General features: G+C 41.2%; 2 protein-coding genes across 3 annotated transcripts; one reads left to right on the top strand and one right to left on the bottom strand.

The window, feature by feature from the left end:
- The first annotated feature begins 9,275 nt into the window (after positions 1–9,275).
- LOC133912722 (probable ribosome biogenesis protein RLP24) lies at positions 9,276–12,110 on the top strand. Its single transcript, XM_062355615.1, has 4 exons — positions 9,276–9,533; positions 11,308–11,421; positions 11,514–11,650; positions 11,731–12,110. The coding sequence occupies exons 1-4, from the start codon at positions 9,453–9,455 to the stop codon at positions 11,888–11,890; spliced, it is 492 nt and encodes a 163-aa protein (XP_062211599.1). The 5' UTR covers positions 9,276–9,452; the 3' UTR covers positions 11,891–12,110.
- Positions 12,111–12,937: 827 nt separating this feature from the next.
- On the bottom strand, positions 12,938–19,899 carry LOC133912714 (kinesin-like protein KIN-7A). 2 transcript variants are annotated; one of them, XM_062355603.1, is made up of 15 exons: positions 19,600–19,899; positions 18,358–18,710; positions 18,183–18,272; positions 18,001–18,101; positions 17,789–17,902; positions 17,618–17,699; positions 17,470–17,537; positions 17,322–17,381; positions 17,122–17,246; positions 15,551–15,749; positions 15,322–15,453; positions 15,121–15,213; positions 14,147–15,034; positions 13,689–14,008; positions 12,938–13,423 (listed from the first exon to the last, which is right to left on the bottom strand). In XM_062355603.1, the coding sequence occupies exons 2-15, from the start codon at positions 18,602–18,604 to the stop codon at positions 13,081–13,083; spliced, it is 2,862 nt and encodes a 953-aa protein (XP_062211587.1). In that variant the 5' UTR covers positions 18,605–18,710; positions 19,600–19,899; the 3' UTR covers positions 12,938–13,080. The 2 variants fall into 2 exon arrangements, with proteins under 2 accessions (XP_062211587.1, XP_062211578.1); XM_062355594.1 differs by having other exon boundaries at positions 17,122–17,381.
- Between the last annotated feature and the right edge of the window lie 2,622 nt (positions 19,900–22,521).

Here is a 22,521-nt window from a genome sequence, read left to right as displayed (position 1 = left end):
ACAACTTTTGATTCTAACTGCTCGCTTTAATTCGTAGTTGTTCTTGATTTCCTGTATAGACCGGAGACTCCGGACTAGACCGGATACTCCAGACCAGACCGGAGTATCCGACCTTCACCGGAGTATCCGGCAGATTTAATCCGTTGTTTTAGTTTTAATTTTCAGAAAAGCCTATTCACCCCCCCCCCCCCTCTAGGCACTTTCATTTCCTTGGACATATCATAACGGCTAGAGGTGTAGCAGTAAATCCAAGTAAAGTGAAGGATGTGTTGAATTGGTTACCACCTACCAATGTGTCATAGATTAGGAGTTTCCTTGGATTAGCAGGATATTATCGCCGCTTTATAAAAGGATTCTCTAAGATACCTCAGCCTCTTACCTCTTTGCTTCAGAAAAATGTGGTTTTTAAGTGGATCCCGGCTTGTCAAGCAAGTTTTGAAGAGTTAAAGAAGAGATTGACTATAGCCCCAGTGCTAGTTCTACCAGACATTAGCATGAACTTCGATATCTATTGTGATGCTTCGCGACAAGGACTAGGATGTGTTCTCATGCAAGAAAGTCAAGTTGTTGGTCCAGAAGTTCTACGAAATGCAAAAAAGCAAGTTCAGATAATTTGAGAGAATCTAAGGATTGCATAATCGAGGCAAAAAAATTATGCTAATAATAGGTGAATAGAATTGATTTTTGAAATTGGAGATTTTGTGAGGTCTTCGTAGATTTAAGGTCAAAGGAAAGTTATCACCAAGATTCATTGGACCTTTCGAAATACTAGATAAAAGAGGAGAAGTAGCTTATCAGTTGGAGTTACCGCCTCAGCTGGTAGATGTGCATGATGTCTTTCAAGCAACATAGGAAAGAGAAGAAGATCTGAAGACGGAGTTTCCTTTGATCTATTCGAATCTCGAGGGCGAGATTCATTCCAAGGGGGTAGGTTTGTAACACCCTAATTTTCATTTTTTGCCAATTTATAAATTTGCTAGAATTTATCTTGAGCTTAAACAATTTCAAAATGTTAGATGCTATTTTATAAAAAGGTGATCTAATTTGACATAGGAAATATTTGTATATTTTGCATTGATGCTGATTTTAGGCATATAGGCTCTCCTCTGTTTTATTGGTTTTTATTTGGTGGCTTTGGGTTTGAATTTGAGTGCTTAGTTTATATTCAAAAGTATTTGGAATTGAAATCAAATAAAAAAAGAAAATATTAAAACCTTATGGTCTTCCTCCTCTCTCTCTCTCAGCTTGCCTCCGGCACATCTCGCGCCAGCTCGCAGCCCTTGCTCCCTCCTCCCGCCTAGGTTGTAACCTACGGGCTCGGCCCAGCCAGCAGCCGCGCCAACCCTCGCCTGAACACGCTCGACAGTGTTTCCATTCTCTTCTGTGTCGCTGACAGGTGGACCACACCTATCAGGTCTTCATCTCCGAAGCGAACTTCACCGCCGCCGCACCGTCTAAATCCGATTTCACCGCCAATCCAGAGTCCCTAGCCTCCACGCGTCCCCCGAGCCACCTATAAATGGGCACCGCCCCTCCCCGATCTGTTTTCATCCAAAGAAGTCACCGAGTTCTAGCCAATTTCGCTGAGAGCTCACCGCCGCCCCCCATTGCCGCCTCTCGAAGAATTCGATGATTCCGCCGCACCATTGCTGTTGAGTCACTGCCAAGTCATCGAGAAGCTTCCTAGTGCCTCTTTGTCGTCGTTCGCGTGTCGGAGAGCCCTCTGCATCGAGCTCTGAGCATCGCCACCACTAGAGCACATCGCCCAACCATCCCGTCCCCTCTCCAATTGTGCCTGAGGTAAGCTCTGCATGCCTCGCAGATGCTTTTCCACCGCTCGTCGTCATAATCCGAGGCTGGCGACGAGGTTTCCGCCCTGCTCCGGCGAGCTCGACGCCGTGTCCCGAGCCAGCACCGCCGTATTCAGATTAGATCGTCAGATCCAATCCGAACGGTTCAGATTAGATCGTTGCATACCCCTTTGATAGCCTATAGTGTGCTACCACGTGTCCCTGTTTAACCCAGTCAGCCCCCATGCCTCGTCAGGGTGCCACATCACCTGCCACTACACAAATCTCGCTGACGTGACAACCAGTTAGTCATCCAAGCAGCAGCCACTAATAAATAGGGTCTTTCAATACAAAAATAATTCCAGAAATCCCTGATAATTGGTAATTTTGCAATTAAGACCCTAAACTTTTCTATAATCACAAAAAGAGCTCTGTCTTTTTACACTTAGGTCCATAAACTTTTCCAAAATTACATATAGGTCTCTCTATTTTTACAAAAGGTCCCTAAAAGTTTTTGTTAATTATAAATTAGTCCTTTTCTTTTTCAAATTAAACACTAAAACTAACTATTTTTATTGTATCTTTTCCATCATAACTCTGTTTGAAGCAATTCTTATGCCGTTAGATTCGTTTCTCTAAGTTCTATCTTTCTATATAGGTTTTATCTTATTGTTCTTTTGTTTTGTGCTCTATTCTTAGTGTATTTTGTTTGTGTGCTATGCCGGCAATTGTACGATTAGTCGACAACGTCCCAGATTAATTTGAGGAACGTCAAGATCATGAGCTAAGATGCACTGAGCAGCAGGAAGGAGAAGGCAAATATCCTTGATTATCTTGTACCTATGTCTTTAAATGTTTTGTTACAAATTGCATGCAATGTCCATTAATCTGACGGGTAGTCACCTATGTTAGGGTTTTCTCTAGTTTTTCTCTTATCATCCTTTGGACCCTAGATGGGTTATGGTTAGGTGTCTTTTATAGGTAGAAGTGCTTAGCCATGCTTTTGGGATGTTGGGAGGTGTCATATACTTGATTAATAAACTTATGTAACAATGGTCGTTAATGTGTTAATGGTCTAGCAATATGGAACGTTAGGCCTTGAGCAAAGTGGTTTTGTGGTTGTCATGGTTATGATATTAGTTTAGTGTTTGCTCAAGTAACCTAACTAAGGATCGGTTCGTGGAGCGATAACCCAAGAAGTAATGTATCAACCACAAGGCTGATATGGGTAAAATGTGACATACTAGTTAGAGTCTATCCAGTGTGTGTTGTGTCAGCACAAAATGGGGCTTCTGGGTAGGAGTTAGACTCACGTAAGCCCTGGTGGTGAAACCTAGTGGGCATATGCATACTGGATTAGGCTCAGGTTAGTGAAAAATATCATTCAGTGATTTCTTCGCGGCATACCATTGTTTCGTGGACACGGCAACATAGAATTCACTGACTCGTGGAGAAAGCTGGACAATCTCTGCAGAGTGTAAAAACTGTTATAACAGCCGTGCCCGCGGTTATGGGAGACTTGGATCCTCACATGATTAGTGGGTTGTGGTTATGGGTTTGGTTGTGGTTTTGGTTATAGTACATGGAGTACTAAACGGTTATGGTTTGCAAGGTGGAGAGTCTTATATGCTGGGTGTTAGACTGTATGGGTTACATTCACTTAATAATTGTGTTAATGCTTCTTGAGTTCAAATATCTTTTCATTACTCACATTTACACAAATATATCATGTTTAGCCTATTCTTGTTGAAAGCCCACATATCATTACTTTACCACACTTGCTGAGTACTTCATGTGCTCACCCTTGCTATCTTCCGCAATATGCTGCTCAGTGGAAGACTTTGAAGATTTCCAAGACGACGACTTGGTATTCTAGGAGCATATCTTCCGGTCGGTACCTGTGGAGCGCTTGGTCGCCGATGCTTTCGTCCCGCTGCCGTCGTTTAGATGGTGTCGTTTAGTTATTAAAGTTGTTTAGGTGAAGTCTTTATTGTAACAGTTAAACAGTTGTAAGTTTAAGTATTGCTTTTGTTACTTCACATATGATGTCTTTATGTGTGTTAAACTTACTGGACACATATAAGCCGCACCTGATTTTGTTCATTAAAACTGGATGTGACAATATAACTCAAATAAGTTCTAATAAACTCCAAATGAGCTCGAATAAAATATAGGAAAAATCAAGAGAAACTCAACAACTCAAAATAAAACCTAAGTGCCTATTTTCAGCATTAATGCATGCAAACAATTATAACCCTAATTCAAATTTTACTTTGAATTTAGAGAATAGGATTTTTCCTATTCTAATTATTTAATATATAATCTAATCTTGAAAATTTTTAGAAATCTGAAAATCAGGGTGTGACAAATCTACCCCCTTAAGGGAATCTCACCCTCGAGATTTAGAAAGATTGGAGAAGAGGTAAGGGGACTTGGTCTTCAAATTTCTTCTCGCTTTCCAAATTGTTGTTTCTTCTTGGTGGTAACCTCATTGCACTAACATACTCTAACCAGTTGCTATTTGATGGCTTTCTGAATTGTCTTCAAGAAATCTTAATCGATTATCATGAGTATGTGAAATTTTTACGAATATTCTATTACTGGTATCTTCAACGGTTGCAGTCGTCTCTGATTTACTGCTTTAACTCCCTGACATATATCACATAGGACCACATACCTTACTACATCTATCTTCTTTCCATACCACCATTAGCGATCCTTGAGATCCTGATACATCTTTGTGATTCTTAAACTATCTCTTGATATTATGTAACTTTAGCACTCGTGATAATTCCTTCATTTTTAACGATCTTCTCGTTTGCTAATCGACCTTGACGGACCTTATTCCTGGAGACTTACTGAGGCCTATCATAATTATGAGAAAAGGCTACTTGTTCTTGACAGTCACTTTTGGGATCAGAGTGTAGCTTCTGAGTACTGTCCTTCTTTTGGCATACCTTAATTACTCTATTAAACTTGCTAACTAGCCGTTTCTAAAAACAATATTTGGGTCTTTGGATTCCAGAATCAATAGTCTAGAAGGTCTACCCCCTTAAAAAGACGGACTTCTTTGACATGCATTTCCAGTTCATGAGAAGTAGATAGACATGTAGCCTTTGACATGGAATATATCACTCTCAATTTTTTTTCTTGCCTACTGAGCTTCTTTGGGCTTGACATTATCCTATTGAGCTTGACTCTTGAGTTGCTTTTTGAAAATTGTAACGGTCTGAATACTGAACTGAGATCTTCATCTAGGGTTTGGGGTTGATCTGTCTAGCTCAGGGTACTTCTTGGGACAATATATCACAAAGTATCCTTCTTCTCCATAGTAGAAACACAGCCTCTTATTGTCAGGTACAAGGATCCTCAGGGGGGACATCTGTTGGCACAATGTCTTTCTTCTCCACAACAAAAACACACCTTTCTTGTAGGTACATTCTGGACATTGCTCTCGACTTCTGAAGTTTCTTGATTGACAGAACGAATTGCTTGTTCTAGAGTGGAGCGTAATCGGGATCTATTGTTTGCTTGTTGTTCTTCCAAGGCTCTCTTCCTCTTCTTGTTGTCGCCTTGCTAACTAAGATCGTCTGTTCCACCCAGAGCTTCAATGATATGTAGCAAACCTTCATATTCCGGGCCATGCTTTGGTGGACTTGAGTCAGTGTCGTCAAGAGTTGTTCCTTCTTGAGCTGTGATAGCACCCGCTGGTTGTTGCCATTGTTGTTGAGGTTGGCATCCTTACCAAACTAGCATTTCTCTATGTTCACCATCGGACCAGGATTGAGGAGAAGAGGCAAAGTTGGAGAGAGGAAATCTGACTATGCTATAAGCTATATATATAAGGAATGTCACTGTTAGCATATTCTAATGCATCCCACAACGCATTCCAGCACTCAAAGAGAAAAGCAAATCACACAAGGCACACAACACAAACGCACACCGCCAACATCACTCTAATGTTTCCGAAGAATAGGGAAAACTCCTCCTATGACTCAAAAAACTAAAACTGGGAGAAGCGCGGAGGTGGATCTTCATATCTTCAGTATTGTGGTAGATTATTCTTCCTTGTAGCGAAGAGCCTTCAACTTAATGATCAGAATCTTTATATGAGGTAGAAGCGTCAAGTGAGATCTTTAAGTGCATCCATCTTGAACGAAATAACTAGGATGGTTCAGCAACTAAAAGTTTGGAAGGGGGAGTGTTGAAAATTCATTTTGCTCAATAGATTGGAGTAGGTAAGTAGAGAGAGAAACTGAGAGGTCAGAAAAGCACGGGGATAGGTTTTCAAAATAGGCTTTTAAAATATGACCTTATGGCACAACCATTTTATCTAGGCTTGCATCCTACAGTCAGTATGACTCTGATACCATATCTATCACAATCGGTTTTAACGGACAAAACCAGATGCGATTTATATGTACCCATGATGTTCAACACATATAAGGACATCACAGGTGAAAATAACAAGAGCAATACTTTTATAGAGAATGGGTTGGACAAGTCAGATCCTGCACGACATTTACATGAGGAGATGCAAGGAGGACAGACACCTTCCTTCTTGTTTCAACGTCAAGTATTAGTGGAAACATTTCCTCTAACCAAGTGGATCCTTCATGGGGGGTTTTGACAAATTATTCCTCCTCTACCATCGTGACTCCCTCGATGTTGGCCTAATAAGATATTGGACACTATAAGTCTCTCCAAAAACATTTTTACAAGGATTTTCACAAAATTGCAAACCCTAGACAAATCCTCTCTCTCTCTAGATCTAACTCTAGGTTCTCCTCTGGGTCTTCTTGCCTCTCTTAGCCATGACCTCTTCTTTTTATACCAACACCAGGCCTGAGCCTTTCCTACTAGATTACGAACATCTAGTCCTATAGGGTCACTTATGCAACACATGCAACAAGCAGTCGTATCCAAGGTGACAACCTTGATGTATCCTATACTGACACAAACAATATCAAATAAACCACATCCAACTCACATAACCAAATCTTACTCGTGCCCAAGTCAAACTCCGCCTCTCACGTCCTCGACTCCGAGTTCCTCTCGTGCCTAAGTCTGACTCCACCTTGCAATCAACTCCATATGGGACTGGACTTTGTAACTTCCACATATCACCATCACGTCTGGTCATCTACGGCCACATCGTCAACCAGTCAGATTGCAGCCCGACCATGCTATGCACTCAAATGATTCCATCGTCCAACCACATCATCTAGTTGCCCACGACCTCACGTACGCCATCTCTTCCCACGACCATGTAGAAACATCATATGCACAATTCTCTAGCTCGAACATCCATCATGACATTCTCGATCGTTAGAACTCAGTTCATTCCTAAACCTAATTCTGAACCTTAGTTCCTCCTGATCCTATTTTTGATCCTATCATCAACCACGTGCGCCCTCGAGCAACACCTGCACATGAATAAACTATTTTTTTAGTACAAATTCTTCTCAATTTGACTCAACATTTGTCCATGCAACCTTCTTGAACCTAGTTCCGAACCTTAGTTCCTCCTGATCATAGTTTCAATCCTATCATCAACCACGTGCACCCTCGAGCCTGCATATGAATAAACCAATTTTTTGAGTACAAATTCTTCTCAATTTGACTCAACATTTATCCACACAACACCACTCATATAAGTACATTGTATCAATATCAAAACTATTTATGCTAAACACTAGCATATAAACAAAATCATGCCACCATGAGAATATCAAGTAACACCTTAGTCATTCATGAACATCAACATGTCATTTTGCTAAATCACTTTGCTTTGCCAATTTCATTACTCAACTAATATTTTATCACTTGATCTCACAAAACTAATATTTTATCAAACCCTCCTTGGAGGTGTCGCCTGGGAGTTGTCTTCCCCGTTTTCTCGGGTGACTGTTAGCTATGTTTTGACTTTCATCTACTCTACAACGTTGTGGATCATCTCAATTCTAGTTTAGCTAGGTAGTTAGTTAGGGGTTTTGGGTTGTTGTTTCGGTGTCTGGGTCTAATTTAGGTAAGTAGTTCACTCATTGTATTATGGTTTTAGCTTTGTTTTACTTGATTAACCGACTTTTCCAGCCTGCTAAGTTTGTCTTCTTATTAACAAAATAAGTAGTTCTTCTGCTAGATCAGTTAAAAAGATATATTTTACCTCTTTTGACCTGTTGTTGAAGCCTGTAGTAGTTGAGCTCATCGACCACATCATCGACTCATAGAGAAGCTGCTTGAGATGATCGAGGGATCGACCAGCAGCTTATTCCCGATCGCCCTCCCCTTCCCAGCAACAACCACCATCTCAACCCTTTCAATTGCAGAGCTGAGCTTCTGGGTGTCGTCGACAAGCCCAACTCGGCGAAGCCATGCCTCCAGCTTGCTAGCAAAGAGGCTCTCAGGATGGTTAGCACCAGCCGTAGGATCGCGGCCTCCGTGTAGGTGTCCTCTTAGGCTGTGCATCTCATGGTGTAGAGGCTAAAAGCTTAATTTCCATTATCCAAAAAAACGTAGGTGCCCTCTCCGACGAAAGCAGTGTTTTGGCAAATGATGGGTGGGAAACTAGTTGAAGGACAACATGTAAGAGAACGGATAAAACTGTCAAAGGACAAAGGCTCAAAGAAATGCGTAACACTTGCTTCATTGGCCACAAGGGAGACGAGGCAAGCAGAGAGAGAATTGGAGAGGATGAAGATGAGAGGATGGTTGCTGACAAGCGGAGTGGAGCTATGTCATGGCAAAGCTATTTTCATGTCAACTGAAAACCATTTTAGGTGAGCCAGAGGTACAAATTGAACCATAATTGACTGGGGGTGGGATGGGTCAAATTTAGTAGACAAATGTAAGAGTTGATGGGCTAAAAATAGACTTTCTTCTTTTGATATATGCAATGCAATTTATTTATATATGCATATTCGCAGGAAAAGATTTAATATATGCAATGCATTTTTTGGACAACCGTACATGTATATGTTTCTACATTTTACTCCTAATCATATTTCTAATATTTTCCAACTACTGAAAAAATAAAATTGGGATCAATGAAAGCTATTTTCAAATACTAAGAGCGTGTTGACAGAGCTGCAACTTTGAGATCTATCTATGATTTAGAGTTTGTAAAAAAATAAATGGTTTAAATATCTATTTTAGTATGAAATAAGAGCAATAAAGACCCTCTAGCTACCTATAGCTTTAGTTTCAAAACTTTTTAGAGCTATGAATAATCAGCTTTAAGAGTTGGCGGGAGTTTGCTAAACAGTAGAATTAGTGATTAAGAAAGCCGGCAGTAAAATTTGATTAAGAAAACCGCTCTATTTTGCAAGAGAACAGCGGTTGACCGGCGAACCAGCACTTTGACCACATTGCTCAATCCGGTTCAATAGCTATGCCCAAACCTCTCCCTCAGCCGTAGGATGTGAGTTCGAGGAAACGAACGGCTCAAGAAAGCCGAGAAGCATTCACAGATAAACCCTACCCCTACCCCTCCGAGGCTCCCAGCCGTGGCCGCGCGCACCCCCATTGCGGCGCCTCCACCTCTAGATCCCGCTCCTCCTCTTCTACTCCTCCCTTGCAGCTGCGACCGAATTAGGCCCGCGAGTTCGCTTCTCCCTCCTCCTTGTCGACGGCTTCGAGCGCGTCAGATTCCCTTCGCTGCCGATGAGGTTGGAGAAGTGCTGGTTCTGCTCCTCCACCATCTACCCCGGCCACGGTATCCAGTTCGTCCGCAACGACGCCAAGGTCCGCTCCTTCTAATCCCTTTCTTGTTTTCCCTTAGATTTTGTTTTGTTTGGCATATGGAACGGCCCCTTCTGCGAATTTTTGCGCTGGTTTTAGGGTTTCAATCGTATGGATTGGTTCGTAGCAAGGTTTGTGAAAGAATATTTAGCAGAGGCAGTGATTTTTTTCAGAGGATGATTTGCTTGCTTTGATCAATGCTGGAGAGGGGATAAGTTCCTCTTCTCAGTTTTATTCTAATATATCTAGAATATTTATATATAATGAGGACGTTAAGATGACTGATTCAATATTCCTCAAGAAAATGGACTATTAAGTTTGTCAGATATTTTTGCAACACTGGGTAGGGGATGAGTTCCCTTCTGCGGTCACTTCGATTTCTATGTGAGGGACTTTCAGCCTGAGCGTTTATTGTAATGGAGGGGTTGTAAAACTTGTGTTGCCTTACAGGAGGTCTGCTCTTGGTAAAAAAAAAAGAGATTGGTCCATATCGATACTTACCTTCTGTGTTTTCTTTTGCTTCGTGGTGGCACAAAATCAAATAAGTGAATGATGAAAGCTAGTGTTAACTGGTTAAATATTTTTTTCTTCCATGTTGTAGTTGGGGAGCGTAGTTTCTGGTGCTGAACTGATCCCTTTAGACCCATACAAATATCCGTTCTCTTATTTAAATGAAGCTCCTGCAATTTGGTACACTTTCTAATTGGATCGAGGATTTTAAACATTGTAGCATGAATTTGCATCAGGTTAAATATTGAAAAATGTTAATCAGTATGAAATCCTTATAAAAAAACTTAGATTACTGACCCGAATAGATATGGAAAAGATTTAGATTCATAACATCTTGCTTTGCGTGCTGCAACACCGGTAAGCAAGTCAGAGAACCTTTTGATTTTATTTTTTGGTAGTTTCTGTGATACAAAAATACTCTCTTGATCTGATGGAGCCTTCAATTGAAAAGGAAAAAATTAGTGATGAACTGATATGTCTGATAATTGCAGCACGGGGAGGGACCTGTGGAACTTACCCTGACTTTTTTTGCTGAGAAGCTGCAACTAACTTGTATGATAACTGCAGCGTGGATAGATATTAGCTACAGCTCATACCTTCGTTACCTGCTTGTTTTGTGATTTGTTTGAAGGAAGCTGTTTCTTCCTCTTTTGCCAATGGATTTCCCTTCGCTGGGTTCTTGATATTGTTAAAACTTGAAGGCTTATATAGTCTTTATCTGTATTGTACGTGCTTATATCTGTTATACTTGCTCTTCTTGAACCTATGTGCTTGTAGCAGTAGCATCTGAAGAGGATTATTCTATTCTATTCTATGTAACATGTGTAGTTGCTATAGCCTATCCAATTACAATCTTTAGGTCATTATTCCAAGTTGGATTTGTTTCTCCTTCAGAGTCTTACTAAATGAAACTGCTTTGTTTAAAGACATCAGGTGTATTTAAGTATGACCTTTAAAATCAAGGTTACTATCTTTTCTTGATGAATTATCCTTATTAAAATTTATTTTTGTTGTTGATTGAAATCAAAATATAAAAGCCGCTGGGCTGTTTGGAATTTTCTAGAACTGAAATGCGATACCTTCCTATAAATTAGGACTTCTTATGTGAAACTTCAGTGTTTATGACTATGAAAGGGACAGTGAAAACTGTGCCACTGGAAGTGCAAAATAGGGCCTTCAAAATAATTTGATTTTAGCTTCTTTGTACATGTTTGGATTTTGTTGGTGTCCTGTAAGAGTGTAACTGGATCTTTCAACTCCTTGGCAGATCTTTCGCTTTTGCCGATCAAAGTGTCATAAAAATTTCAAGATGAAGAGGAATCCTCGTAAGGTTAAGTGGACAAAAGCATACAGGCGCTTGCATGGCAAGGACATGACCAAGGTTAGCAACTTGTTTGTTTCTTCATGCTTTAGTAGGCAATGGCTGTATTTTTGGCTGTGTGTGTTGTAAGATTGATCTTTGAAATCAACCAGGACACAACCTTTGAGCTTGAGAGGAAGAGGAACAGGCCTGAGCGGTATGACCGGAATGTTACAGAACAAACTCTGAAGGCTATCCCACTTATTACGAAGATTAGACATGACCGTCTGAAGAAGCATATTACGGACAGGTTCATGCTTATACTCCATTTATTGTCTGTTTAATCTTTTTACGTTTTTCTTGTCTAACATGCAATAAAAATTTTGGCAGACAAAAACCTGGTAAGGCCCAGGAGCGGAAGAAAGATGCTAAGGAGTTGGAGCAGGATCTTGGCATGCTTCCGAAGAACTTTGTTGAGCCTTCGATTGAGAATACAAAGATCAAGGTCAAAGTTATCAAGCAGCAGATTGAAGATGATATGGAAGAATAACCGGAGGGTGACAATGTGTTTTTGCTTGTGTGTGTCTTACGCTGTGTTTCATGAGGTTGTTCTACTATCATGTAGTCAATGAAAGATGTTTTGAGAATATGTTTGTTGCAGTCCTGAGATGAATTAACTTTTAGGGTTTAGAGTGGATGTTTGGCACAGTAATACGAAATTCTGTTGTTGGCCGGTCCGCCGTGGATGCGGCAGTTTTCGAACAAGAAAATTTGCATATCTGTCATGGGCAAAATGGCCCCGACTATTCCTAGAAGCCCAGTAAGACATGTCTGAGCAGGTCCTTGCATATTAATCTGTCAGTTGAAACCAGTTTTTAACAATTCAGTCTTCAGATTATATAACAAGTAATCTGTCTTTTATCAGCTTATGTAGATTATACAATAAGTTTATAATTTAGTTTTCTATATCTATTAATATCCTTCACTATTTGACTAGAAATGGAATGAAATGTGATTGGATTGTTCCTCAGTTGGAAAGAGACGTCTTAGCAATCAGAGAAGCACTTTGATAAACTGATTTTACCAACTCAATTAAGACATAGATCTGATTTGATCTGAGCTATTTGATCTACAAGCTATTTCTTTACAATCTCCATGAAACTTGACTCAGACGAGATGAAAACTGTTATATCTTATTATATTTTGCAACTTCTCTAAGCAATTTGAGATATTTGTCCCTACTTTTTTTATTTTTGATATTATGAAGCTTTGCACACTTTACCATGATTGCGTGTCATGATCACCGTAGGTTAGTTATCAATCGTGGGTGGTTTTGCCGATTCAATGCACAAACGACGGACAAAACAACCAGAAACGAACAAAATTCTGATTGACATAGTTCTAAATCATAAAACAAACGGATGAACAAACTTGGGGGAAACTGAAAAAAAGGAATATGTGAGCTTCCCTTTGTTTACAAATCCAAGAATGCGAGAACATTCCAATTCTTTCTACACTGGGCATGTAGGCATCCCATCTACTGGAATGAGGGATAAGAGATCTCACTTCTGACCTTGACCAGTCCAGAAGTTGAGCCACTTACTCTTAGTCAACAAGTCCAGACTTTGAACATTATGAGTCTTTTCCTTATTGTGTAAGGGGGCAGACAACAAGTCCAGACTTTGAGCTTCCCTTGACATATGAGTCTTTTCCTTATTGTGTATGGGGGCAGACACCTGCTTACCAAAGTTGAGTCTTCTCCCTGATCATGTTTGAGATGGGTTGCCAACCGACTAGCCATGGCTTCCTGCTTGTGGGGATTGCAAAGTTGAGCTCAAACATCTCCTTGCTGATGTTACCACCCTCGCAGAAACCAACCAGCCGGGCCACCAGATCTGCACTCTCCTCAATGTGTGCTTGATCATTGGGATCTGTCCAGAGCTTGTTCACAAGCTGCAGCTTCCGTTGCTTGGCATCGAGGGGGACCTGCCATTTGATGAAGAGGCGCTCTCGCTCTTCGTCCGTCAGCCTTGAGCCCATCCTTCTTGCAAGAAATTCTCGCTCATTCCTCAATGCCTTAATACTGCAATGTACAAAAGAAATGAAAGCTCTCTTAGACCCACGCGAAAATAAAGAACTAGCATCTATGTGACGACTGCAATTCAGTCATGACTAATAAACACAGCACCAGCACTATGCTGAAGGTCATTGAAGTAAACTTCGACACCATTTCCTTTTTCTTTCTTTTTAGATTCTTCAACACTATTTTTCTTACTGCTGGAATTGATTATCGAAATCGGTGAAACTCAGAGAAAACAAGCAGCATGTAAGATTATTATTGCATTTACCTTGAGACGAGTGAAACTGCAGGGTCATCACCAACTGCAGGGCTTGCATCACCGACCTCAGCGAAGTGTTGTTGCAACCATGTCAGTCGTCTTACTTCAACTTCAATGTATATCTGATCAGCCCTATCACCCCTGAATAACAGGTAGAACTGGGTCCGGTGTATGATCGATGCATGGCAGAGATCCCACAGTTGAATAATGTGCTGCATCTGCTCCTTGAATAATCTGTCCCATGAATCCGGACTGTCCTGTAGAGGCCCAGCATTTTCCTCTTCCAAGTCATCATTTGGTTTGCCTTCATTAGATTCCAACTCCAAAACCTGTAAAATATTGCAAGATAACATATTTTAGCAGAAAAACATAAGATTTTTTCAAGAATAACAACTATTGTAGGTGTTTGGTACTGAAGTTTTGCAACTGCTTTTGGTACTGTAAAATATTTCAAGTGAGGTCAGAACCTGGCAGACTAGCAGCTGCTTTTGGTACTGAAGTTTTGCAACTCGCTCCTTCAGTTCAGTTACATAAGATCTGATGCTCCTCACGTTTTCCTCTGCAGCATTTTGGAACATCCGCTGCATCTTTTTCATATTGACTGAGCTGGAGCGCCTATAGCGCGGTGTTTCATCACGGGATGACATATCTCCGTCTTCACTTTTGGTGGGAGTGGCCTTTTCTGAACCCTCACGAGATACGGTGTCACCCTCAGGGGCCCTGTTCTCAACTTCTGATTCAGAAGGCCTACTAGAAGAGTGGGGAGAGCAAGGCGCTCTTAGAAGATTTGCTCTGTTTATGTTGTTGCTCACACCCAGTGGAAGAAGCATCCTCTTTTTCTTCTTTGATCTGTTGGACTTTGGGGTAGTCTCGTTACACGGCATGCTAACATTTGGAAGTGACATCACCAATCTGTCAATAGATCTTTGGACATTTTCTAGTTTCGCCTCAAGTTTGGCAATATCATTGTCTTGCATATTAAGTCTAGAAATTTCATCTTTCAAATCAGATCCGTGCCCTTCATCTGCAATCATTTCTACGTCTCTGTTCTCAGATCTAACAGCTTGCATCTCCCTGATTTCTGCCTGAAGTTTAGCAATAGTTTCTGCAGCATCCTGGTTGCCATGCTTGTGACATTCAACTTCTTTGTGAAGTACTTCAATGGCACGGTTTGCTTCGATCTCAAGCTGTTGTTTTAGCTGCTCCAGCTTGCGGATTTCATGCTTTAACATGAAAGGTGCAGTAGATGATTGCCTAATCGAGCTGCTCATCTTAATTTTGTTACTTGGCTCTAACGATCCAGAAAATGTGAGGCACTTTCGTGCGTTTTGTGGCGAGTCAAAGGGATTCCACCCCTGAAAGAAGAGAGTGGAATTGGAAAAGTGTTAGTTAACGATTAAAAAAAGAGAGAAGTTCTGGACGAATAAGGGTAAGTTTATACCAGCTGGTTATCACCAGTCTTCTTTCGTAGTTCTTCAACCTGTGACTGTGCATTATCTCGTTGCTTCTTGAGTTCCTCAATTTCAATTTCCAGCTACAAGATTGACTAGATTAGACCAAGTAAAAGATGCTAATGATTTTGAGTATTTAGTGAACTCTTGAAAGTTAAAAGTAAACAATTCAACCTTGGTCAGAGAACCACCTGTCTAATCTTCCTGTCCCTTTCGATTATGAGGTAATCTGAAGAGGAGGTGCGGTCGGGGGTCCTTAGTTCTGCTTCTAATCTAGCAACTTCCGTCTGAAGGTGCTTCACCAACTGCTTATCTGATACAACCTGTTTGGAAAATGCATTGTTTAGTGGCACATTAATGTGATTTCAACAATTAACGGTAAGACACAAAGAAATGCTGTCTCGCAGTCACAGCCCTTACCATATTAACTTTTGCAGCATTTGTGACCTCCTTTGCGCAGGTTGCAAAGAATAGAGTATTTCTAGATTGTTCTACATGTGTTAGGGCTGGGCTCATAGTACAGATGATTGCAGTCCTTGCATTTCCACCCAAAGAAAGCTGCAAAATGCGCGTCAGCTTTGAATCCCGATAGGGTATGTGTCCACTTCTTTTCTCCGAGCTGCAATGGAAATTTACAATTAGTATTTTCAGTTCCAAATAAAGCCTGATTCTTGTCACTAGAATTTCCTGTTAAACCAAGAAACAACACATGTCATTCTAGCTCATAGTCTGAATGTTTACTGTTGGTACACCAACATTTCAGCAATTGTATGCATTGCAAAAGAAGACTGAACTTATTTCTGGATTGTTGACAGGTCCACTGATACCAGATACGTGTAATGAAGGAACAAACTAATGTAAATGGAACAACATTGTTACGTGCTGGAATTACGTTCACGCACATAGCACATGATTTGTTTGTTAGTTTGAATCAGGATCGGTTTAGGAGATAAGATAGAGTTTGGTTAAATCACGAGAGAATTAGAGATAAGATTAAGAGATAGAGTTGAATTTAAACTAGAGATAAGATTGGAGATAGAGTTGGTTTGAATGGAGTCTTTGTATGCCGGTTGGCTGGCTATATATTTGGCTCGACATCAACCGAGAGGAATCAATCAAGCATGAAAAGTCAATTTAGTTCCCAGTCCCCGTCTCATATGCCTCACCTTTTCTATAGTTTTAAGTCTCTCTAATCTATAGTTCACTCCCTACCCTAGCAGCTGACACCGCCCGACTATCCTCCCGGCGAGTGTTTACTCTAACAAATATATTCATTTTTAGCAGATATCCTAATATGAAAAATGTATTTGTGCGCTGTTTATCTTTCACAAACCTGAAGTTATAGATTGTTGAAGGTCAACTGGAATAAAAAATGAATATAGCAGCATATCAGTTAAATATGCAATAATCGTCAAGCAGTTTTTGTTTAGCAAGATGAATTCATGGACCAGCAATATGTACGTACTTATTGGCCAAAAACCATTGTCCTACAGTTTTGACTTTCAGTGATTTAGCCCACAGACCAAGGAACTTACGTTCTTAAACAGCCAATTGCACCACCATGAGATGTGAACAAAACATAAGTTTGTTTCAGATATGCCAACTGAATCGCTCAAAATGGCAATTGGACTAATAAGAAGTACAGAACCAGTGTCTGTCATCAGTTAATACAGTAGCTTAGTGGAATGCAGTTCATCTGATATATTTCATTAGCACTTTGTCCATGTGTACTTTTCTATGAATTTGTTAGGAGCTAAGTTACACCATTAACTTGCTGAGGAATTTACACATCCATTTTTCCAACAGATAATAACTTAAAGAAAGCAATAGTAAACTTAAATACAGTGATTGCAGATTTCATCTGATGCATTTTATTAGCAACATTACACTTTAAAGATGAATGCAGAGACAAGGTTGACCCACTAAACAGTAAATACATCTGATCCAGATTTCTTAGCACAAGTGGAACTTGAGTTTTGAATAGCTCAGACCTTAGCTTTCTGATGACAGTAGTCAAAGTCAACAAGCTGCGATTTATATGGCAGCCCTCTTTCAGCCTTGCACCAATTGCATGTGTTTGCGCAGCTCGTTCACTTCCAGCAAGGTCAACAAAATTCTGTGAACAAAGCAAGCGATTATTCAGATTACAGAATTCAGCATACCAATTCCAAAAGTAGGACAGTATGCTTACCAGGCTAGCAACAAAAGATTTAACACATCCTGACAGTTCGCGGAGTCTGCTCTCAAGTGTCTGAATAAAGATATACGACCACAAAAGGTTAATGTTTTCCTCACTATGTTTATTTCTTGGAATGACTCGGTGCTAACAGGATACATACCAGCCTAATGATTTGGTGGGAACGTGAACTGGTATCATTTAGCGCGGTCTCCCCAACCTGTCTTTGTTCTGAAATTGGAAGCTCCTTAAACATTATTAAGTAACTAGCACTATTCATTTCTTTTTTGTTGATAGTACTTAGTAGTTACCTTCACAGATGCTGATTAGATGCCTTAGATGTTGGCTGTCCTTAGCAATTTCTTCTTGCAACTTCTCCACGATGGTTCCTTTCTATCAAACCATAATAATTTCAGTTAGTTCATTATCACTTAAAATTTTTTGCTGGGTATTCTATAAACTGTGTCAGATTGTAAGCATACCTCGGGATCATCTAACAAGCGAAGCGGGCCAGAGTCAGGTCGTAGAAGATCCTTCACAATCTCATTGTAAATTTCCATAGCAGATATCTTGATAACAAACTCCCTCTCAGGAGTCTAAACAAGAAACAATTATGTGTTGCGACAACATGTTAGAAAGCAATCGTCCATAACAGCACAAAACAGTGACCCTTCCTCAAATGTATCAGACTCACATTAGCTATGTGCTGATAAATATCATTAACAGCACTCTCTGTAACGCCTCTCATCGTGAATGTTTTACCACTGCTCGTTTGCCCATATGCAAAAATGGTGGCTGCAAAACAAACACAAGGTAAGGGATCGCTTGAGATCATCGTTTGACTACCATCAATATACAAAGTGAGCATTAATCTACCATTAATGCCTGTCAATGCAGACATTGCAACATCCTTGGCTCCATCTTCATAAACCACATCTGTTTGGCAAGCTGGCCCAAACACCTTATCTGGAAGGGATACAAAGACATCGATTAGTTACAAACAGATTTTCTTGAGCCACATTACTCATTAATTGATCATTCAACACTGTACCAAAAGTGTAAGAGGTCGGTGAAGCTCGGTCCTGTGGTGGGCCCTTGTACAAGATTGTCTGGTTATCAGCACACTCCCATGCTACTTCATCCTTCACAGCCAGCTCCTTCTTGCTTAATGGTCGCACCCTCACTGTAACAAATATCTTCTCCTCCTTGGCCTTTGAACTGCCACCAGGGGTCGGGGTTGACATCGGTGTGCGCTCAGCCTTCGATGCAGGGGTGCTTGGTGGTCTTGATGCAGCCATTTTTTCTCACTGTCTAATCTAAACCACAAACTGCACCCAGAAGGCTGGGGAATGTAGCAAGAACCAAGTTTTCTCACAAAATTCTTGCAGAAAACGGACACTGGATCTGCCAAAATGCAACAATGGTCGAGTGTAAATTATTATACAGTCATATGAATATAAAATCAATTACATCACCGATCATGAACATAAATGCTGACAAACTAGTCTTCAAAAATATTGTATCCGAATACAGGATAGGCCGTTATTTGCCTTCATGTATTGATCTATTCAAATAAATAAATATTTGTTGCAGCGGAAATAAACTATAGAAGCTAGTTCACCACTTTTAGTTATACACAGCGATCTAGCCACCAAAAACATTCGAAATTTCAAATGTTGCGAAACTAAGGAAACAAGCGGTACTATACAAAGTAAAATGTAGCGCTGATCCATGCAACTATGCAAGCATATGCAACACTTGTCCTTAGAATAACTAAGAGAGAAATGGAATAACAGAGCCGCCACAACGAACAAACTAATTTTCTTATAAGAAACCCGTACTGGTTTGAATCGCGCATGTCACAAGCAGCATTCTTAATCTATCACGAGAAATTGCTGATTTTAAAACCTCGTCGCATTCCCCCAAAGGAAACCGCATTTCAAATTCCAGATCATATCCGAAATATACAAACGGGGGAAACTGTCGACACCGAAACCCTGGGAGATGTATGCATGCTAGTAAGTGGATTAGCATATGGAAACCCGAATCGAAAAACTAGTATAACAAAAAATAAGAAACCCCACAAGCGGGCAGCCGCAGATAAACTACCTTCCTTTCCAGAACAAATCCACCCAAAACGAACCAAACCACTTCACTAATCTACGCCGCACCCGCCACATAGAAATCCGGCGGGAAATTCTTCGTCCGGCCGGGCGATTCCAGCAGCGGCAGCTCGGGGAACCACCCACCGCGCGAGAAAAAGAGGGTTTCGAGGAGCGGAGAAGCTACTCACCAGCGCGGCTGGGTAGGAGAATCCAGCCGAGCAGTCCCCGAACGCGCGCAACGTGGAGCCGGCGGTGAGGTCGAGTGCCCGAGGCCGTGCCGCCGCGGCCGCCTGCGAGTGCGAGCGAGAGAAGAGAGGAGGAGCCGTTTGCGCTCGTGGGTTGAGGTGGTGCGGTGCCTTGCTCTCTACTTGTACCGTTTGAATTCTCTGGCTCGGTGTGGTGGAGAGAGATTAGAGAGAGAGAGAGAGAGAGGCGGAGCGAGAAAAAAATTTCGGGGGAGCGGAGCGGGTGGTGCTGTTGGTGTGATGTGGGGGAGACTGGAGAGTGAGACGAGGCGAGAGGCCGCAACGGCTAGTTTTGGAAATGCGTTACTCAAAGCCCCCCGGAAGTGCGCGACAAACCCACCTCTTCGGCTGTTGAGCGACTGTCTCGCTGCGGGCGGGCCATAGGAGCGATGTTCGGTCTGTGGCCCCACCTGTCGGTGAAAGGCGTTTTATGGTAGGCTTTGAATTCCTGGTTGTTGCAGGAGGGTACCGCTGCTAGGTGCCACCCGGGAGGGTACAGGGGCTGCGAAAGATTAGGCCATCTCAGCAGCATCTCGATGTATTTACAAATTTAGTATCTGTATTCGACATCTCAAACATCAAAAACTCGTTTTCGACAACTGAGTTACCGTAAAAACGTCGGTTCCACTATTTTCGACATTTAAGATGCCGAATACGGTGCACAATGTAATATTCAGCATCTCAGTTATCGAATACAGGTCAGTCGTGTCATGGTTTATCGTGTGTCATTTCATGTCGTATGGTGATCGACATATGAACTTTAGCACAACTTTGTTTCATCAGGCATGAGTGAATAAATAAAGAAAAGAATTGAATGAGTAAGTGTATGTGTTATTTTGTGTCATTTCTTTACATAGAGTGTAGTACCTACTGGTGATAGTGGGAGCTAGAATGTAGCAGCATAACTTTGTTGCATCAAGGTATTAGCGGATAAATAAAGAAAGGAACTGAATGAGTGAGTATGTGTAAATTTGTTTAAACTTAATTTTATCGACATTTTATTATTCATTTAATGTATTTATTTGGGTAATTTTGTAGTGAATTAACATTGGGACCATACAAATTCTAATTTGTGGAACATTAATAGTTGTGAAGAACAATTATTTTATAATCTGGCTTAGAGGTTACATACGTTGATAAACATTACATTTGACATGAGATTTTTCATCGGCACGTGAATTGATACTAACCATAAAGAGATGATGACAACAAATGTTGGTATATACAGTACGCCTAACGACTAACTTAATAGCGTGTCGCTGCTAAACCTAACATGCCTTAGGAAATAAAAATAGACCGGGTTACAATAGATGCTCTCTACTGAGTGCACCTGGGAGATTTGCCATTCCTCATAGCATCGATCCCTGAAGCCTTAGCACGACGGGCTCTCTCCCGCTTCCTTTCCCTTTCATCCTCGCAAGCTTTACCCGCGGCATGCTCCTCCACTGCCTTCCTCATATGCTCCTCCTCCTGACGCTTAAGTCGTAGTTCCTCCTGCTGTTACTCATACTCCTGGTGTTCGTACGCTTTTCTCCCCCACCGTATGCTCATTTGGACACACTACTTCTGGTCCTCATTTTGCTCCATATCCAGTCATTCCATGAAGTCACAGAGAGGTGGAGGAGACTAGACAAATGAAAAAGATGATATATTAGTAACACAGTGCATGAAATCATATGGAAAGTGCCACATGAGTGATGTATGTCGCTATACTGGTGGGTACTCGTACGATCTATATCGAGGCTTGTCGTACTGGTAGTTGGTACATATGAAGAAGCGTCGACCACATGTGTAGGAGATGTCCTGGGACTCACGAAGCCTACAAAGGTCGCCATAGAAGCACATCGGCGGTTTGACTCCCTAGGGGATGAAAATCCCCCAATGTTTCTTAGGTGGGTTTGGTAGAGCTGAGGTAGATATTGCAGTTGAGAGAGCTAAGGAAGGAGTGGTCTATCCATGGATGTGGGTGGGGTTATCTATGGTGGCTAGGGGCTAGTGCATGGACTGAGTGCATGAGATTGGCTGGGGGCTGGATCATAGGATTCCCTGTGAAAGCTAAAAAAGTTAGAGCACTGATGCTTGGCAGAGATTCCCTGTGAAAGCTGTTGCTTGGTGTGGTCATCTCATTCTGTAAAAGTAGAGCATGAGTTATTGTTGGTTCTGCATGGAGGCATGAATTCCTATGAAAGCTGAGTCGTATAGTCACTTCGTGTCTATTGCATAACTCACAACAGAGGTGTTGTCATTTCATAGTTAAAGCTAAGTCGTGTGGTCATTTCTTGTCTAAAGATTGATTCACGATAGAGGTGTTGTGATTTCATGGTTAAAGCTAATTCGTGCTATCACTTGTGTCTAAAGGATGTCTCATGACTGAGGTGTTGTCATTTAATGCTTAAAGCTATGTCGTATGGTCACTTCATATCTAAAGCCTAATTCAAGATAGAGATGTTGTGCTGGTATCCTCTTATCACTAATGTTCATCCCTGAAGGTTGAGAATTTGTTGTAGTTGCCTGTGACTGCATGATTTTGGAGGCCCGTTTGCTCGGAGAATAGATTTTTAGTAGGTGTGGAAGTAACATCTATCCCTTTGATCTCAATCCAAAGTCAAAGGCTGCTTTAATCATTCATCTAAAGAAAATAATCCTTGTGTGTTGAACGGTTCATATAATCATATGATTGATGCTCAAGCTACAATTAATGTTAGTCCTCGAGGTGCTGGTGATACAACCCCAGTCTATGCCAGACCCCAAGGTGCTCGTGCTACAATATTAGCCATAAGAGGACACTAGCACAAGCATTGGTGTGTCTAAAGCCTACGTCAGGACAGAGGTGTTATCATTTCATAGTTAAAGCTAAGTGGTGTG

The sequence above is a fragment of the Phragmites australis genome, chromosome 1 (genome assembly GCF_958298935.1).
Source record: "Phragmites australis chromosome 1, lpPhrAust1.1, whole genome shotgun sequence".
NCBI lineage: Eukaryota > Viridiplantae > Streptophyta > Magnoliopsida > Poales > Poaceae > Phragmites > Phragmites australis.
This window is presented reverse-complemented; position numbering and strand designations above follow the sequence as displayed.

What these genes read in the sequence shown, in the direction of transcription:
- LOC133912722 (XM_062355615.1), top strand. Translation starts at nt 9,453, where the DNA reads ATGAGGTTGGAGAAGTGCTGGTTCTGCTCCTCCACCATCTACCCCGGC. An exon ending in ATGGCAAGGACATGACCAAG is followed by an intron (nt 11,422 to 11,513) that starts GTTAGCAACTTG and finishes GAAATCAACCAG; the next exon opens with GACACAACCTTTGAGCTTGA. An exon ending in AAGAAGCATATTACGGACAG is followed by an intron (nt 11,651 to 11,730) that starts GTTCATGCTTAT and finishes AAATTTTGGCAG; the next exon opens with ACAAAAACCTGGTAAGGCCC.
- LOC133912714 (XM_062355594.1), bottom strand. Translation starts at nt 18,604, where the DNA reads ATGGCTGCATCAAGACCACCAAGCACCCCTGCATCGAAGGCTGAGCGC. An exon ending in AGCAGCTGCTAGTCTGCCAG is followed by an intron (nt 14,009 to 14,146) that starts GTTCTGACCTCA and finishes AATATTTTACAG; the next exon opens with GTTTTGGAGTTGGAATCTAA. An exon ending in GCAGTTTCACTCGTCTCAAG is followed by an intron (nt 13,424 to 13,688) that starts GTAAATGCAATA and finishes TGTACATTGCAG; the next exon opens with TATTAAGGCATTGAGGAATG.